This window comes from Myotis brandtii, unplaced genomic scaffold, assembly GCF_000412655.1.
Source record: "Myotis brandtii unplaced genomic scaffold, ASM41265v1 scaffold1028, whole genome shotgun sequence".
In the NCBI taxonomy this organism is placed as follows: domain Eukaryota; kingdom Metazoa; phylum Chordata; class Mammalia; order Chiroptera; family Vespertilionidae; genus Myotis; species Myotis brandtii.
In genome coordinates, this window is record NW_005353448.1 from 361,446 (window position 1) to 381,298 (window position 19,853).

At 35.5% G+C, this 19,853-nt stretch overlaps 1 protein-coding gene across 4 annotated transcripts in view; it reads right to left on the bottom strand.

The window, feature by feature from the left end:
* PCCA (propionyl CoA carboxylase, alpha polypeptide) overlaps positions 1-19,853 on the bottom strand; it is a 335,923-nt gene that overhangs the window by 155,772 nt on the left and 160,298 nt on the right. For all 4 annotated transcript variants that reach the window (XM_005856400.2, XM_014536081.1, XM_014536076.1 and 1 more), the window contains 4 exons: positions 17,516-17,659; positions 16,083-16,157; positions 11,904-11,972; positions 10,316-10,391 (listed from right to left, as the gene is read on the bottom strand). In XM_005856400.2, coding sequence (XP_005856462.1) covers positions 10,316-10,391; positions 11,904-11,972; positions 16,083-16,157; positions 17,516-17,659 — 364 coding nt within the window. The remainder of the gene's footprint in view (positions 1-10,315; positions 10,392-11,903; positions 11,973-16,082; positions 16,158-17,515; positions 17,660-19,853) is intronic.

The following is a 19,853-nucleotide window of genomic DNA, read 5'->3' on the forward strand; positions in this document are numbered from 1 at the left end:
TGTCCGACTGCAGCTTAGGTCTGCTCCCCGCTGGCAAGTGGACATCTCCCGAGGGCTGCCGGGCTGCCAGAGGGTTGTCTGATTGCCAGCTTAGGGCCAATCCCCCAGGGAGCAGGCCTAAGCCAGCAGGTGGTCATCCCCCAAGGGGTCCCAGACTGTGAGAGGGCACAGGCTGGGCTGAGGGACCCCGCCCCCCAGTGCACAAATTTTTGTGCACCAGGCCTCTAGTATATAATAAACATTAGATAGAAGTACTGCATCCTAAGCCCCAGCAGTGATCTACCTACCTACTTTCCAATTTCATACTCTGTAAGAATGAAGCTCCACAGATCTAAATTGGTACCTATTTCTATCTTGAGGACATAGCGATCCTAAAATGAAGGGTCTCAACAAACTATTCCCTGCAGGTCATATCGTCTACCACCTATTTTTGTAAATAAAATTTTATTTGAATATAGCAGTGTTTACATATGGTTATTGTCATGCTACAACAATGGAGTCAAGTAGTTGCAACACAGACCACGTACTCCACAAAGTCTAAATATTGCATCTCTGGCTCTCTACCAAAAAAGTTTGCCAATATCTGCTATTAGGTTTTAAAAATGTTGATATTCTGAGCAAATTAATCTACATCTATCAACATGTATATCTATCAACATTTATTCTACCCCTACTACTCATGTCACAATAAGATATCACAGGAAGAAAAATGAGAGAGCTATTATACAGAACCTGTTTTTAGTGAACTTTCAGTAACCAGTGATAGAATTTTTAAAAATTACAAGGAAAAAAGAGACTTAAAAATAAGAAAACTGTGCCCTGGACAGGTGGCTCAGTTGGTTGGAGCATTGTCCCATGCACCAAAAGGTTGTGGGTTCAATCCCCAGTCAGGATGTGTACGGGAGGCAAATGATCAACATTTTTCCCTCACATAAATGCCCCCCCTCCCTTTTCCTTCCTCTCACTCTAAAATCAATAAAAATATATCCTTGGGTGAGAATTTAAAAAAAAAAAAGAAAAGATGCCCTGGCTGGTGCTCAGTGGTTAGCGCAATGAAGGATCTTGGTCAAGGGTACATATTTGGATTGCAGGTTCGATTCCAAGCCTTGATCAGAGCATGTGCAGGAGGCAACCAATCAATGTCTCTCTCTCACATCACTGTTTCTCTCTCCCTCTCTCCCTTTCTCCCTTCTACTCTATCTAAAAAGGGAAAAACATCCTTAGGTGAGGATTAAAAAAAGAAAATTGTGATCCAGAGAGACTGGATAATTATCTAAAGTTTAGTATAATATAAATTAAAATAATAATACATTAAAAATTTTTGAATATGTAAGTATATTGTGACAAACTGCTGGTTTCCCCTAAAATCTGCTTTTCATGTTTTTGACAGTAATAGTCTTAGGTGAACAAAGACCACCCAGACACAGACTGAACTTACCTGTCTTCCTTATAGCTAGACATGACAAACTAATTTCTACACAAGGGACTGTAAGTTAAAGTGATGTATCCAAATCTGGCCTCACTTTCTTGAAAAAAGAATTGCTTGCTTGGACTTCCTTTATTTCTCTCTTCCTGTGAGCTCCTGATATGGCTCAAACTCAGATTTGCCGATGTAGATAAAGCGGAGCAAGCAAGATGGGAATGGGAATGTGCATGTGAGCATCAGTGTCTCCCGGAATGACCACAGAACACTAACTGGCCCCATCAGCATAAACTAGCCAGAGTGTTACATGGGAAGTAAATAAATTCCTGCCCTTTCATACCACTGTATTTAGGAAACTTTGTTACAGAAGGTTACCCCATACCCTAGTGTGTATGTATTAGGAAGAAGGATATATCTTTACAATATGACTTCTTATCTCTAAGGCAATCAATGTCAACAACCCAATACACACTTCTAGGCATTTCTCTATGGATCTCTTTATAATAAACCATACCAACAATCATATGAAAAGTTCTGAGCATCTCTGTTCTCAGAAGATACTATGTGCATAAAATTTTATAAAATCCAATTTTCAATCTCTTCAAACTTCTTTAAAATACTTAGAGGAAGTCCCACAATTCAAGTATTAATATCATTCCTTTTAGCTACACAAATACTCCATGGAAGAAGTTATTACATACAGACAATGATTTGATAAATATCTTTATAACACACGCCCAGGAGAAATGCAGTTATCCTGACCTTGTTCTGTGGACAATGACTGAGTCTACATTCAATCACTAATGTTTCTAAGGCCTTTGTAATTATTTATCTATTGGGAAAGTATCAGAAGGTATAAGAAAGTTCTGGTGAAACCAATAAACCTAAGAAATCATTGCAAAATGTGACATCTTCCTATCTTACAGGTGATATTTAGATAGAGAAAAATGAAGAGCAACTAAAGGCCATATGTTAGGATGCTTAGAAAGACAAAAAGGCAGCATGAATTTAAAAACAAACGATTCCTTGAAAGAGGTCAGGCTATCAAAGGGAAATGAACCCCTTTATTGTATACTTTACAGACAAACTAAAACTCTTTTGATGAAGAAAAGGGTGATAATTTGCCAGAGAGATTTACATGCATAGGAAATGACAGGAGTTCCAGGAAAAGGAAAGTATTTCTGACTTACACTAATTTTCCTGGCTGGGAAAGAAAATAGAAAAAGGTATAGAAGGCCACAAACAGGGTAATATTAGGGAGGACTTTTCATTGCTGTAAAGCAAATGGATACCACAGCTATTTCTAAGTAGAGGCTGAAAGGACCCATGGCCCAAGTGTCTGAGCAAAGTGAAAGAACCGTGTGCCTGAAAAGTCAGAGAGGGGCATTCTGGGTCTGATAGCCATACAAAATACAAAGATTTCACTTGACCTTGAGAGTGACCAGAATGGTTTAAATAGGGCAGATATGACTAGTTATACATTCCATGAATCACTCAAGTTGCTGCTGGAAAAGGGATTGGGGAGGGGCAGGAGTAAAGATGGGGGGAAACCATTAACTGACAATTGCAGGAGACAGGTTGAAAAATGGCAAAGCCTCAGCCCACAGCTGGAAGGTGGACAACACAGATGAAGAAAAGTGGCCAGATTTAAGAGACATTCAGGATGCAGACAGAGCTTGGTGACTTAGCGGCTGTCAAGAGTGGGGGAGATGAGTTAAGCACAGCACCCAAACTTCTGGCTCTACATGATAGAAGATGTCATTTACAAAAAAGGGACAGGTTGAGAGGAAAAGTTTGGGCAAGTTAAATTTGAGATGCCCATGAGATAAGATTGATGATGTCTAAATGATGAGTTCAGAAGAGTGGGCAGATTAGAATGTACATACAGAAGGATACAGATGTCATGGAGGTGGACATGCATGGAAATGTATCCAGAACAAAGTGAGAAACAGAGAAAAGCAAAAATAAAAATAAAAAAAATTCATGTATAATTTACAGGAAAGGATAAAAGTTAGATCAAGGTATAGTTTTAATTTTATTTCTGAGAAATGGTGTTCTGCCCTGGCTGGTCTGGCTCAGTGGATAGAGCATTGGCCTACAGACCAGAGTCCTGGGTTCGATTTTGGTCAAGGGCATGTACCTTGGTTGCAGACTCCTCCCAGCCCAGGCCCTGGTCAGGGCTCATGCAAGAGGCAACCAATCGATGTATTTCTCTCACATTGATGTTTCTCTCTGTCTTTCCCTCTCTCTTCCACTCTCCCTAAAAATCAATAGAAAAATATCCTTAAGTGAGGATTAACAGAAGAAAAAAAAAGGTGTTCTCATGTACAGAATTCAGAATGTTTTTATTTATAAGCTTTTTTGCATAAGTAATGAACAACTTAGAAAGGCAATCTAACTCGGGATTTTTATCCTTACCTCATCCAGTTAAATAAAAATAATACTACTCACTTGATACACTTCATATTTAATTTTACTGGCTTTCTTGGTTCAGCCTAATACTGGTATAAATTTTTTTGCTCTCTGGGTGCCCAATGCCAAAATAAATTACATCAGACTCTGTCTTCAGTAAAATACAACATAGCTTTCAGAAATAGTTAATAATAATGTGAACAAAAATAAGATTATTTTCTGATGTCCAATGATCAATTTGTGACTGATGACATCCAAAAAATTAAAATGTATGAAATTTTATAGAATAAATGATATGTTGTATTTTTATTCCAGATTTAAAGTTTAAAAAGTGCTTGTTTTAGAGAACATAACTCAAAATAATTAAAAGCAAATATTAATTTACATTTTGGATATCAAAGAACAGAGCCACTCAAGCACACAAAGTGAAGCATGGACTTCTAAAAAATCTTTCTACTTGAATAGTTAATACAGCATGAAAATATATACTTTTCTTTTGATAAATGATGTTTCAGGAATACAATTAATGTGCAAAAACATTTTCTCTTTAATATTCTCTGAATAAAATATTACATATTACTGCCCTAGCTGGTTAGCTCAGTTAGAGTGTCGTCCAAATACGCCAAGAGTGTGGGTTTGATCTCTGGTCAGGGTACATACAAGAATCAACCAGCATCAACCAATGAATACATAAATAAGTGGAACAAATCAATGTTCCCCTCTCTCTTCTCTCTCTCCCTCCCTCACCCATCCTGCCCCTTCCTCTCTAAAATCAATCAATAAATTTTAAAAAATTAAATATTACATCTTACCATACAAAATCAAACCATTATGTGTTTTTCTTTCCTAACAACTATAAGGTAAAACACTGGCTAACGTGGGACGACCAAAATCCAGATGCCTTAACTGCTCCCAAAACTACTATATATTAATTAATTCTAAAACCAAATGGGAATGAAAAAAAATGATTTTATACCTAAAAGCTCAAAGGATCAGGTAAGTGGGAAAAAATCATTGAACTGTTCAAAGATATCCCACATATTTGAAAGTTACCATTTTATACTTAGTTTACTTTCTTTCCATGTCCCAGGAAAGGCAATCCCGCTTAAACTGATCCTTGTTCAAACAATAAGCAGACAGTAGAGGTACTCTCTGAGACTTAGTCTATAATTTTAACAATATTATTAATCACATACTCATAAAAATTATGACTCTGAGTTTTGGACTGGGAATTGAGGATGACCTCTGCCAAAGTTCACGAGGTGCCATCTGTATGGGAAATCATGACCAGCCACAGAGGAGGACCCCTAGGAGCAGCCTTCTCCTGACTACCTGCTGCTTCCAAAACACTGGCCAGACATTAGCTCCACACACTGCCAGGATCAAACAGAGGCCAAAGCCACTGCTGACTGCATGGGGACACAGAAGTTAACTTTCACTAATTCATTTTTGCTGTAAAGATTCTTTATTTTAACAAAAACTCACAATCAACTTGGGGTGGGGGGAACATAATTAAACAACTAAACAGTTATCAAACTAGACAGTAAATTGCCCTTCCTTTTCTGTCCTTCATAACATATTTTTTAAACCCCTCTCTTCTTTAGAATTAGTCAGATGAATGATATATAATTACAAATTGCAAATGCATCTGTTTTTATTCCTTACGTGTTAACTTTGGAGAGAGGAGGGTGTATACTCCTCTGCGCCTATTTTTAAAACTTTTTATTTTGAATAATTTCAAAATTATAGAACCTCCACAAAAATAGGATACAAAGAATTACTTATATCCTTTTCCCAGATTCTCCAAATGTTAACAACATCTTATCACATTTATTTGTTTTGTCATTCATTTTTCCTCCTTCCCTCTCTTTCTCTACAGTTTTTTTTTTTGGTATTTTGTTTTTTGTTTTTGTTTTATTCTGAAACATTTAGGGTAAGTTGCAGACAATATGCATTTAACCTCTAAATACTTTAGTGTATATTTCCTAAAACCAAAGTAAATCTCTTATGTAATCACAGTACAATGACCAAATCTGAAAATCAACATTGATAACAGCATCATTACCTAATCTAAAGGCCTTATTCAAATTCCACCAATTGTCCCATTTATGACCTTTACTACAAAAGAAAAAACAATTTTTTCTGGTCCAGAAACTAATCCAGGATGACATATTGCATTTAGTTGTCATGTGTCCTTAGTTTCCTTTGATCTAGATAAGTTGATCCACTTTTGTGTTCCTTGACCTTGACACTTTTGAAGAGTACAAACCATTTATTTTGTACTCTGTCTTTCAATGTGGTTTGTCTGATGTTTTCTCCTGATTATACTCACGTTATACATTTTTTAAAAGAATGTCACAGAAATGATGTGCTCTTTTCAGTGCATCATATCAAGAGGCACATGATGTTGATCTGTCTCATTACCAATGATGTTAATTTTGATCTTCTAAGTTGCTAGGTTTTTCCATTTTTAAAGGTACTATTTTCCTATTATACTTAACTAATTTTCACCCATTAACTTTAGCATCCATCACTAATGATTTTCACCTAAACATTTGGTGTTTGCCAAGTGTTTTTCTACACTTATTAGTTAAAATTCTACTGTAAGGGAAGAAGTGTGCCTTCTCCCTCAATTATCATTCTCAACTATTTATATCTATAAGAACTCCTAGACTCTTATTTTATTCCATGGATTTTAATAAATTGCTAGCATTATTTATCTTCTTGCTGAAATTTCCCGATTGGTCAGTGGGAGCCTCTTAAAGCTGGCTCCTGTATCTTTGCCGTATCATTTTTGAACACTTAATTACTTTCTTATACAAGGTATTTTAGGCTCATCTTATACTCTTACTGAAATCAGCCATGTTATCAATGAGTACTGATTCCATTCATGGGAGGATGGTATTTAGAAAACAAGATCTAGATGCCTGGTGTGCTCAATCAAGGGCAATATGTCCCCCAGGGCACATATAGCAATGACTGGAAATGTTAGTTGTCATAACTGAGGAGATGCTACTGCCATTTAGTGAGTAGCGGCCAACGATGTTGATAAATATCCTATGATGCACAGGATAGGCCCCCGCAACAAAGAATTGTCTACCCCAAGATGTCAATAGTGCTAACATGGAGAAACCCTGAGCTAGAGAATATATTTATATATGGGCATACACACATGCATGTTCACAAACATAAACGTATACAATAACATATATTTATATACTTATTTTTCAATCTATGGCAAAAACTAAGAATTCTTTTTCATTTCAACACTGTAAGGTTAATTCTCCCTTACCCATTTCCACATCTGTAACTCCTTTCTCTGACAGTGAGAAATTTGGCTCTTCTTATCCAAAATGTTTTTATTTCCTCAATCCCAGAATAGACATAAACTGGTTTCAGAACTACTAACCCATGAACTAGGAAAAACAAATCTCCTAACTAGAATTTCATATTTATTTACATATATTTTATCTTTAGCTTATCAATCAAAATACTGCTAAAAGTTCTTTAGGCTAGCTGTTTTCTCTCTCCTTCAGCATGAGTATATGATTCATAGACTCCTGTCCATTTGCTTCTCTTTGTATTCCACTTGAGTTTTTTCCCTAGAACATTAATGATTTTACTTATTTTGACTATTACTATAGATCCAAAAGTCAGAATTATACAAAAATGTATAACCAAAGAAGTCTCTCCCCTCATGCCATGTATTTTGTTTCACGCTTCCCAGTCATTTCCAGCAGATCCTTCCTCCATCTCCTGTAGGTACACCATCTTATTAGTTCTGGTCTTGTGTGTATGTGTTTCCACAAATGAGCAGATGTATTTATTTCCCTAGTTATGCACCGATATCTATTCTCCCTTCCTTCCCCTAATAAAAGAAATGCTACTTTTTAGCTTAATATATGGCCACTTGATATCAACTACATTTCTCACCTTCCTAGCAGCTATGTATGACCTTATGATTCAGCACCAATAGGAGGAGAGCACAGAACCTCCACTGCCCCTGCCACCTTCCTGCTGAGGCCTGATGATGGGCACAAACACAATCACTTTGGACCCCAAAATGAAAACCATTTGCTGTGAATATAAGAATCACCTGAACAGCCCCTGACAACATCCTTACAGGGGAAAGAAATTAAACTGTATCTTTCTTAAGTCACTGTTTTTTTTTCTCTTTGCTATAGCTGTTTTAACAATAACCTAATTTTGAAGATCCTCAGGTGGAAAGAAAATAGCACATCCTAGGAAATGAAAACAATAGTGAAGCAGGAAGAAGGAGGGCATGAGAGAAAGTGATAAAAATGAAACTGTGGCATCCACACGAAAGGCAACAGGAAGACACTAAACGGTGTTTAGTAGGGAAGTGATAATTGGGTTTTCACTTTAAAAAGTTTATTCGGTCCATACTGAAGAATGGATGGTGCAGGTAAAGAGCAGGTATAGAGAACCCATTCAGGAAGCTATGCGCCAGTCCATGATATAGATAGTGGTAGCATAGGACAGCAGGGCCAATGAAAAGGAAAGAGAATTAGGAGTTCATTTTGATAAAGGGTACAGCCCCCTCGGAATACCTTCTTAGCCTAAGCACTCTGCATCCAGAAAACCTGTTTCCTCAAGGATTAGAAGAGGTCCGTAATGTGTACACAACCACATCTTTATGCTCATCCAAACACAATGAAACCTATTTTAGGATGGGAAGGTGGTTTAACTAATATGAGATTGCACTAACATTACTCTTCAAATTGCTTTTTTACTTTAACAACACATATGGACATGCCTTCAAGTCATAGTTACTTAGTATTTTACAATGAAGGTGCACAGTAAGTTACTCAATCCTTCATCCATTTAGTCAACACTGGTGAATCAGAATTTAGGCTACTACAAACAATGGTGTTGTAAATGTCCCTGTAAACATCATCTCACAAGTCAGTCTTTTAACTCTCTAGGAAAGATTCCAAAAAACTGAACAAGTAGGTCAAAGGGTATTTACTTTTATTTTAACATCTAACGCCAGGTTGCTTTTCCACAAGACAAGAGCAAGTCACATTCCAAAGATGCCCGCGTGTGCCATCCTTTTATTTCACCTACCCAGTAAGTTTCCAGTCCATTAAAAAATGCTGCTACTCCAGGGTGTTGTTTGAAGGAATCACATAGTGAGGTACTCTCAACAGAGTCACCTATGAGCCCTAATGCAGTACTCACATGACTTTCAAAGGACCAAAAGGGGGTGGTGAGAAAAGAAAGATACCCTCCGCACCTTTGAATTCCCACTCTACTTTTTCACTCCACTATTAAGACATTTACCAATTTATATTATATTCATCTTTATGTATTTTTCACACCAAGTTTATTAGAAATTCCTTGAAATAGGTACAGTTATCACTCAGTCTTTCATGAATTCATTCAACAAATATGAATTCATCAGCTATCATGTGTCAGACACTGCTAAGCACTTGTACCGTAATATACAAGTAAACAAGATAAACACCATCGCTGCCCTCATGTACCTAATATTCTTATGGGATAATCCAACATTTAGCAATTAATTACACAATTTATTCTTCAATTAGTTATGATAAATGCTTTGGAGAAGCAATAGGACAAAGTGCAATGAAAGCTTATAATGCTGCACACAGTACTGAGAAGGACCTAAAATGGGCTTTCAATATTGTTTACATATGGTCTTTCCTACATGATTCAGTCATAATTCTAAGTGAACTTATATTTTACACTTTAAATTTGATGTTAAAGTCCATTATCCTGAAGCTGATGATAATTTATGTTGAGCTAACGTAAAATGATCTTTTGATTACGAATGAAAAGTTGCTAATAACATTTAGAATGCAATTTACTCCTTAAGGGGAGTAAGTGTAACTCTATTTTAATTCTTTAAGTGTAATGGCTGGTCCTAATGCAGTTATCACTACATACCCTAAAGGCTTATAGAATCTCACTTTGTTAGATATTAGAAACTATCCTGTATGCACATGAGGTAACAAAATTGTATTTCCTAGAAAATATTCTATAATTTTCTCTAGTTCATAGAAACAAAGAGCTCTTCTTTCTACTCTCAAGTTAGTCAAATGTAGGCCACAATATTTTCTATCTCCACACATTTTCAAGTTTCATACTTCAAAAAACCAAAGACAATAATAATATAACAAATCTGCTGTCAAACTGCACCCACCATAAGTCTTCAGTATAAAGAACCATTTTACATATAAAAAACTTTACGTTCATCTAGGAAAGGTCATAAATTAAGCTATTTAACCAAACTTATGATTTAAGATATATATGTAAGGTATAAGACTGCTAAAGAAAATTAAATACTTATTCTTAATTAGTATGTCAGTTTAATTAATTCAAGCTTTTTTTTTATTCCACTTAAACAAATATTGTATCAAATTCGCTAGTTAGTAAATCTTCAAGCTATTTTTCTAGAACTCCAGGGATAACAGGACCTAAAATGTTTGCTTTTACCTCGAATAACATAATTATCCAGTGCATCTTCCATTCTCTTCAGTGCTTCAGTTCTATCAGAACCATATGTAATTAGCTAAAAGCAAGCAAACAAAAAGATTTATATAGATATATAGACCAATCCATCGAACAATTCACTTCCCATAATATCCCATATTATCTTTCAAAACTTCACAGTGGTTCTATTTAAATTAAGTATATCAAGATTTTTCTAAATAAATGAATATTTGAATCAAGCTATTTCAGACTTTTCTCCTACAGTTCACTATCACAGTAAAGAGTTATTTGAGATAAACAAAAATAAGCATAAACTTTTTTAAAGGAAAGAAATCAAAAGGAAACATCTGGGATAGTGGGAGATTAGGAAAGAGGTTTTCGTGTTCCCTATTTTTCTGTGGGTTCCAAGTTTGAAACCTTGAATAGCTAATATTTACAAATAACATAATATAGAAGCAATGGGTTCTTGTACTAAAAAACTTACTGTTTGATTTTGTGCTTATTTACATGTATCTTATACAAATTAGCAGTAAAATAGCACTTTAACTATTCATGAAAGAGTTTTCTGGTTATTACATTAGTCAATTTGTAGTTTGCATTTTAGTACATTCAACACGTTTATGTAATACATTTAGTACATTTTAGTATTTTCAATAGCCAGTATGAAAATTCATTTGCAGGCCACTTTTCTGAACAGATATGCATTCATCTAAAATGAAACTATATTCGTTTAAATTGATCTATAATATTTTAATGTATTTTTTATTAAATAGTGTTTCTCTAACAAACAAAATACCTAAAGTTCATTTAAACAAGTGGGAAAAAAAAAGGAAAAAAATGATTTGTTTACTGCAACTACATTAAAAGTCCCCCAAAATACGGGAAAAAAATCTTGAGAAAGATTTATAATAAAGAAGTCATTCTTTAATACAAGTCTAAAAGTTTAGAAAAAATAGAATTTCCTCAATAAAACCCACAATTTTAACAACAGCGGTCAAAATTTCACATTTTATAAGATCTTAAAATTCTGAAGATTTTTAAAAATTTAAAGATTTAAGTAGAGCTAATTTATTTCAGAAAGTCCAATTTAAAAGACAGGTGGGCAAAAAAGAAATCCTATACTCTTACATACAATTTAATTATGTGAAACTTACAAAATTTGTGATTTATAAAATTTGAAGAGAAAAGGTAAAAAGTACTCTGACAAACACAGCCTATCACCCAAACTCTTCGACATCACCTGCCATTCTTAGTTTTATCACAGGCAATTTTCAGGAATGGCCAGAAAACACCCTAACTCCTTCTCACTGCAATAGGCTGGGTTGGTGTCACAGGTTAGATAAGTTTGTTATTGGCTGGTAGTAGTTTGATTTGAGTTGATGGGGGAAGAAGGGGTGTTGGAAACTAACATGATATTGAATTTCACTCTTTAAAGAAAACCTGTTCTGTTTTTACTTTTCCATCAGTACACAAGTCCTTGTTTAATTATAGTACCTGATTCAGATAAAGAACCAGTTTCAAACTTCTTAATTAAATAGGTCTATTGCCCTTCAGAATAAAATTGAAAGAAGCCATTAAAAATTGAACTAACTTTGGAAATCATTGGATCATAGTAAATGCTAATATCACTTCCTGGTTGGATACCGCTGTCAACCCGGACCTGGAAGACAGAAAAAAATGAAAGTAACTTCATATTGTACACATATGTTTCTAACAACAAATTTAATTTCCATGGAACAGATGGATAATTTCAATCTCGACATTTAGCTTCTGGAAAATAGAACAACAATATAGAAATATATAGAGACCAAATGACTGTCAATATTCAGTCATACATATTTTTGTTTTCCCACTAAATGAAGAAACTAAGAAAAAGGGGGTTGGGGAGAGAAGCATTTCTGCATCACTATCCTGCTATGCGTTTGTAGCTATTTGATGGTGTCTCCAACTGAAGCATAGCATGAATGAGGCCCTCACTGCAGCGTCTGAGAGTTCCGGTGAGGACCCCACTCAAGCCATGCAGCAGGACTTGGGGGCTCAGCTCATCAGCCCACAGGAAAGCTGTTTCTGAGCCTTTCATGTCTGCAACACTTTCCTTTTTTGCCTCACCTTCTCAACTGTAAAACACTTTTTTTCTCTTACTGTTAGTCCCCTGAGACTTTACTGTTTACACAGCTTTTTTCATGGCTTTGCTTTGTAAGGACACAGCCCCAATTAGAGTTCTGATTTTGTGATTTTCATGGGGGGCGGGGAGGAATAGTACAAGTTCAAAAAATTCTTTTGAAGAGCCTGATTGCTGTTAACCAGCCAACAAGTTAGTACATCGCTGATTCTTGTTTTCATCTCCCAGTTTGATATCAGCAATAAGGCACAGAGGTTAGCCATGTAAAACTTTTTAAATGAGCAGTTGCTGAGGATGAAATAGTTATTAAATTATGGTGCCTAAGTTTAGGAATCTGAAGTATTTAAAAGCTAATCAAAATACTTAAGACTGTCAAGCATGTCCTAGGGGTCTTGAGGATGGAAGAATTTAATCGAAGCTGCAAGAACAGCAGGACTTTGATGCCCAACATTGTAAAGGGGTGGGAAGAGAGAAGCGGAAGCTCCTCACCTGTGGGAAGAAGCCTTCCTAATAAACAGCAGCTCATCTGTCTGCAGCAAGACAGAAAAAGGTCAACGCAGCGGCTGTTAGGCCTTTAATATTTTAATTTAGGCAATTATCAAGGGACCACATGTAGAACCTCTTGTCTAGGATATCCACACGAGGGTATGATGATGGCTTTATTATATAGTGACATCAAAAGAGAAAGCATAGTTTCATCCCCTTAAAAAAGTCACACTGTTATTATTCTCTTTGTAAGGTTTTAGAAGATAACCTTATAACTAACCCAGAGTACTTTTATTCCTGTATTTGTAAAACACAAAAATTTTCTTTGCATTCACTTTCATATAGGAAAACCTTAATGTTAAATGAAAGTCAATCGGGGCACTTAAAAAATATACTTGGCTTTCTATTTTCTGAAAACATACTTCAGGACATAAACTGAAGTTCTATGAAATTCACAAGCAGTGTTTATTAAAACTAGAAAAGAATTAACGGGGCAGCTGTGAAAGCAATAAAATCATAATCTACCTTCTCCCCACATTTAAATAGCCCCAAAATGGCAACTGGTAATCAAATTATATATCAGAAAAGACATCTCTGAACTGGCAATTTCTTAATTTGAGTGGCAAAAAGTTAAAGAGCTAATTTTACCACCATGTATTATTTAAAACCTTAGCACACTTGCTAAAGCTGTATTTAAAATTGAAATTGGTACAAATTCTAAAACTTTTTACTTTAAACATATTCTATTATTTGCTACATAAAGTGCTATAAAGCCAGTGTGGAACTTCGATGTTCAACCCACTGAAAAATAAAAGGCAATAAAGAATATTTATTACATTCTCCTATAGTTCATAACTTAAAAGTTCAGTTGCCTTGAATAATAGCATCCCAAGAGTTAGGTCACGTAGGGCCCCCAAATATAATTTTGTCTTTGTTATTTATTAAAATTATAATTACAGAAGGTTATATCATTTTCCTTTAAAAGTAAGTAGGGTAATATCAAAATGTATTATATATCATCAACACATATCTTTGTATAAGCAAATCAACATTACCAACAAAGAAAACTCCCACTTATAATTTACTGCTTTTACATATTTTTTCAAATAATAACCAGCTTTCTAAAATGCCTAACAATGAATTAAAAGTCAAATCAAGTCTCCATTCCTCCAAGTGAAACAAAGGCTATACAAAAGAATATATTTAGCTTTTACACTAAAAGCTTTGAGAACAAAGTCAGATAAAATTATTCACAAATATCTGAGCAGAACAAAATTGCAGTCTGAAAATAACAAATTTATAAAATATGGTGGCCAAAGACAAAAAGAAAGTCTTCATATTTGCCATATAAATAAATATTAGGCCTAAGGAAGCATGTGAAAAGTACAAACCGTACTTTAACTCTGAAGTTTGTATTCTTTTGACCAAAATGGTAAGAGACACAAAGGATTTCCTATGTTAAAAATGACTGATGTACTTTAAGAAGGCAAGAAGGGGAACACCCAAGCACCCATATAGGAGAGCCTCAAACCACTGCTCAGAAACCTCTGGCATCATTTAAATGTCTCTCCTCCGTACCAACAGTGGCCCCATCTCCCACCCTTCACTCCCGATTCGCCTCTCCCCCTCAACACAACTCCCAGCCCACCATGTCTACCTGACAAGTGACAGCCCAAGCTGATTAAATGCTTCCAAGGAAGGGGAATCGTGGGCCTCCATGACAGGCCAAAAGTGATCACCATGGAGATACATAATTACAGCTGTCAACGCATCTACTGTCCTGCTGACATCAATTTGATTGCTCCCAGCAATAATGATAGACAAAGCTTAGTGTGCACTCTCCCGCACCCAATCACTTTATCTATTCCTTGGTCCATTTAGCTGACATGCAACATTCACGCAAGCAAATAACAGCAGTAAGCAGAACATTTAAGGCATTTTAATTGTTTTTTCTTTCTATGGATGGCTCACAACCACAAATGTTATTACATAAAACTCCTGCTGCAGCATTAATTGAAGAAAGATTTGGAGGGACAAAGACCGTAGGGGGTATAGTTTGTCCATTATCACTTATACTTTCAACAGGTCTCACGTTCGAAAATTGCAAATTGCAAAAACTTGCGAGGGCAAAATGTTTGACATCCTGCTAGCTATTACAACATGGTGAAAACTTCTAACAACTAGAGTTATCATTACGAATTCTTACTTAAATACTTTTTGTTTGATTAAAAAAAATGTTTAGATGTGTCCCCATAATACTTGTTTTCTCATCTGCTATTTAACATCACATAATGCCTGTTAAATCTTTACAATTTTTTTTCTGCCTTCAGGCTTTGAACACAGCATGGAGTCTTCGACCCTAGAAAGGGTCAAGTCCCTTTAGAAAGCACATGGGCAAAAACAATTTTAAAAGTGAAATAAATCATATATCCAATAACATCTTCAAATTTAGAATTCTTCCTGTAATCTTTCACCATCTTCATGCCAGTAATCAAACTGAATAATCATATTCACAGATGGTACAGCCTTGTCACACACCAGCTAACACCATGTCATATATATGTGCACTTATTACCTTGATTAAAAGAAAGGGTATGTCCTTGTTCTTTTTATGCAATAAAAACTATTTAAAGAACTATTAAATATAGAAGAACAATGGAATAAAGTAGACAGTGATCATTTTTCTTTAACTGGTATAAATAACATGTATTTAAAGTCAGTGACATCCAAAATGAGGTAGCTTGTTTTCCTTAATCCATTTCAATTAACAAGCTGATTTTGGGCTTGAATTTCCTGACATCTGACTATATAGGGAAGCTGGATTAGACTTATTGAAAAGGTTAAATTCTAACAGAAAAGTCATTTCCCATTCTTAGGATTCCATGCTCTTATTAATTACAATTTTTGAAAGAATTAGGAACATTGTAAACTATTATTTATTTAGATTAGAAGTCAGATGTTTCCAGACTTCCCCTGTCAAATGGATTCTGACTTCCTGCACATTATAAAGTACAAAATATATTTTTAAAAAAATTGTAATTCCTCATGAATTTCACTTGTCCTTCAATTTACACCCGTTGGTGTTGACATGCTTTAACATAAAAGTATGACATAAATCAAGATTTTTAAGCCCTCACTTGGTACTACAGTTTAATGACTTACACCAGGTAGATGTATTGGTTCTTGGTACTGAGACAATCTCCCAATAGACGGTAAACCAAAAGACTTGTAGGGGTCCTGAAAGTTCAAAGGAAAGGAAGCACAGTCTTTGAAATACAGATGAGCACAAGGTTAAATATTTACACAATGAAGAAGCATTTATAGGTCTATTTTTCCATACACAGTACTTATCAAATCACAGATTTCAGAATATTACTGTCTTATACTCACTCTAGACAACTTAGAAGTATAAAAATCAAACAGAACTGTAAGCAGAATTTAGCCTAACCTTGATTATACTTTATTGAAATTGGTAAAATTCCAACTTTTTAATAAATCTTCTTAGAAGGCCTTGGGCAAAAATAAAATAACTTAGGCGCTACATCAAAACACACTCAAGTTCAGAACAACAAAAGTAGTACACTAAAGATATTTGTTTTTCTCACTCTCGGAACAGCTCACATATGGTAAAATCTGATAATTTTGTTCTTTAAATAAAGACCTGAAAAGCAGCTTTGTACATGGTAGTAGATATGTGCTCAACTATAAATACCTTAGATCATCAGGATAAAAATTACATAAATTCAGTGTCATAACAAGAAGGAACAATAACACTTAAAATATAATAAAAAAGCATGAACAATAACCAAGCCACAACGTATTTCTCAAGATCCTTAAACAACACTTCCAAACAACTTCTGTATTCTTAAACTCCAATACTGCTGATTTATTTTTTATTTCGACAGACAGGCTTCATGTCTAAAAGTAAAAGACAGTATGTTTTCTTACATTCCAGTTTTAATAATTTGAAAACAGCATTTTCAGACATGATTGCTTTATCTGATTTATAGGTATCTTTATAAAATAACGTGAAAGTACTGAACTGAGTGTTTATGAGTAAAATTAAAATTATGAAGGAAAAGTTTTATCAAAAGCTTTGCAATTTAAATTTTAATTATTACTTTCATGTAATCATAAGGGATGAACTTTTTAGGGAAAAAAAACTGTTGAAAAAATTTAAGTAAATATTGAATTAACAACTAATGTGTGCTCAGGGTAGGCTCTTAAAAATATGGAAATAAATGCTGCAGTTTATTTCAAATATGGTTTGAAACAAGCAAACAAACAAACAAACAAACAAACCCAAGGTCCACTGAAGCACAAGAATATTAAATGCTTTGTTGCCCCTTAAACTGATTGGTAGCTATTTTTCCATCTAGGAAAAACACATGAACATTAATTAAACTCAATCCTTTTAAACTATTTTGAATTATGTCACAATTATCTAACCTTATTTTCTGGTTCAATTCTGGATTACATAATCAAATACTTGACACGGATTATAAAATCCTAACTTTACTTTGTTATTTAACTATACCTAGGGTCTCATGACTCAGATACAATCACCCTCCTTCCTCCCAACATCATTCATTTACCTCAGCATACACCCGACATTCAACTGCCCAGCCGTTGATGGGAATATCAGCTTGTTTGTGCCTGAGAGGGTAACCCTTGGCAACACGGATCATTTCTTGGACTAGGTCCAGGCCAGTAATGCATTCTGTGACAGGATGCTCAACCTGCAAGGCCAAGATCTGCCAGTCAATAGGTGTAGGAAAAGGTAAATAAACAGAAATAAGCAAGAACAAGTCCAATAATTTCTGGGTAAAATAATGTTAATTACATTTAATCATATTTGACTAAAAACTGAGAGATTAAAATTAAATAATAAACACAATAGCATGCAAAAGTATGATAAGAAAAACTAACAACTAGAAAGTATTTGTAAACTATCTGTATCACTTTTCCCAGTTTTTAACTAGAAGTGAGTGGTCCAGCAATGTTTAACACTTTAAATTTCGGTTAATTCATAACCGAAAATTACATATTTAACTGCAGTTCTCAATGTGGCTGATAATCAACCTATTCTGCTACATTTAGCATGGCATCTACAGAGGCAGATTATGATTTTCCAAAGCACTAGTCCAGCCTAAGTCTCACCCACTTGCATGCTTTCACTAACCTGTCCTGACAGGCAACCCGATTAGCGTACTCTTACATCAATGCAGTGTAGCAGAAAGCAGCAGATGGATCCTGCAGGTTGTTTTCCCTCCAGACCTACGTGGGGAGTGCTTAGCATGCACAACAGCAAAACTGAGCCAGTGAAATCACACTGCTCTCTCAGCAAATTGCTGGTAACTACCTTGGATGATGCTGTCATGGGGATCCCTGGCCTTCCACACTAACACATGGGATACACATGTACAAAAACATGCACTGACAGAGAGGGATACTAACAGGGATACACACCATCGTAAATCTGATCAATAGCTTACAAGTTCCTAAACGGAACTGGGCTAAAATAAAGCCACTTATGGCACCGTTAAAGACCAGGTCATCTGTCTCTCACCTAAAGCCTTGAATAAGTTTGAAAATTTTAAATAGAACTTTGGACACATCTGCTGCTTTGATATCAATTTCTTTTCTCATAAAAATTAAGTATGTTCTAAACGCACTTCACAATAGTTTCTTTTTCATGATGTTGTATTTCATACACTCTGACACGGGAAAAGGTCAGTGAACAAACGAATTGTCTTCCCATCTTCAACTACACTAATTGAAGGACAGGATTTAGTCATTATAATAATCCTGAAGCTTATCATAAGCAAACAATGCCATGGTCTTCAAAAAAAAAAAGCTTTGTAAAAATAAACAGATGGCATCCATAATTAGCTCTGTGTGTGTTATGAGTTTGTTTACAGTTTCAACAACATTTTAAGACATTTTGACATAATTTTAATGACAAATCATCACTAAAATAAGCATCTAACCTTTGTAAAATAAATGCAGCACTAAATAAAGATCTTTTTAGATAGTATAAAAATATATTTTTGAAAGCAAATTATGGTTTTGTGAGAAATAAGATTCTATAGTATAAATAAGAAAAAATGTAAAGCCTCTCTATTATTGGTAGAAACAAATTTCATGTGAGAAAGCATCATTCCACTCTAAGTATTCAAGAGGTGAACCTACTATGTACCAAGGGCTTTATATTAATCCTTTTGACACATCTCTGTTAAGTGAGAAAATAATTTTAAAAGCTAAGTGAATGACTTAATTTCATCTTTCTATGCCTATTGCCCAGAAAGTACATACTATAAACTAGGCAATCTACACTAATAAAAGAGAAACATGGTAATTAGCGTACGACCGCTACCCTTCCCATTGGCTAATCAGCATATCCTTATGCAAATTAACTGTCAGCCAAGATGGCGGCCGGCAGCCATGCAGCTGGAAGCGAACATGAGGCTTGCTTGCTCCAGTGACTGCAGACTCCAACGTTCCCCGCCTGACTTGCCGGCCTCTGAGTTGCAACTCTAAGCAACTATGTACTATGTTGCAAATAAGAAGCTAAACAAAACCCCAGAAACCAGCTTTCAGCCTGCCGGGATCTCAGAGCTGAAGTTATACATTGTTTCGATTATAGAACGGCAAACAAACCAGATACGAAGCCTCAGAGCTAGAGCCAGAGCTAAAGCTGGCCCAGAATAAAATAAAAAAAAGAAAAAAAGAGCGGTTGGAAGCTTTAGTCACTCGCCAGCCGGAAAACAGCCCTCAGCCCCTCACCCAGACTGGCCAGCTGGCCAGGCGGGGACCCCCACCCTGATCCAGGACACCCTTCAGGGCAAACCAGCCAGCCCCTACCCATGCACCAGGCCTCCAGGCCTCATAGTAAAAGGGTAATATGCCTCCCAGCACCAGGATCAGCGGAGC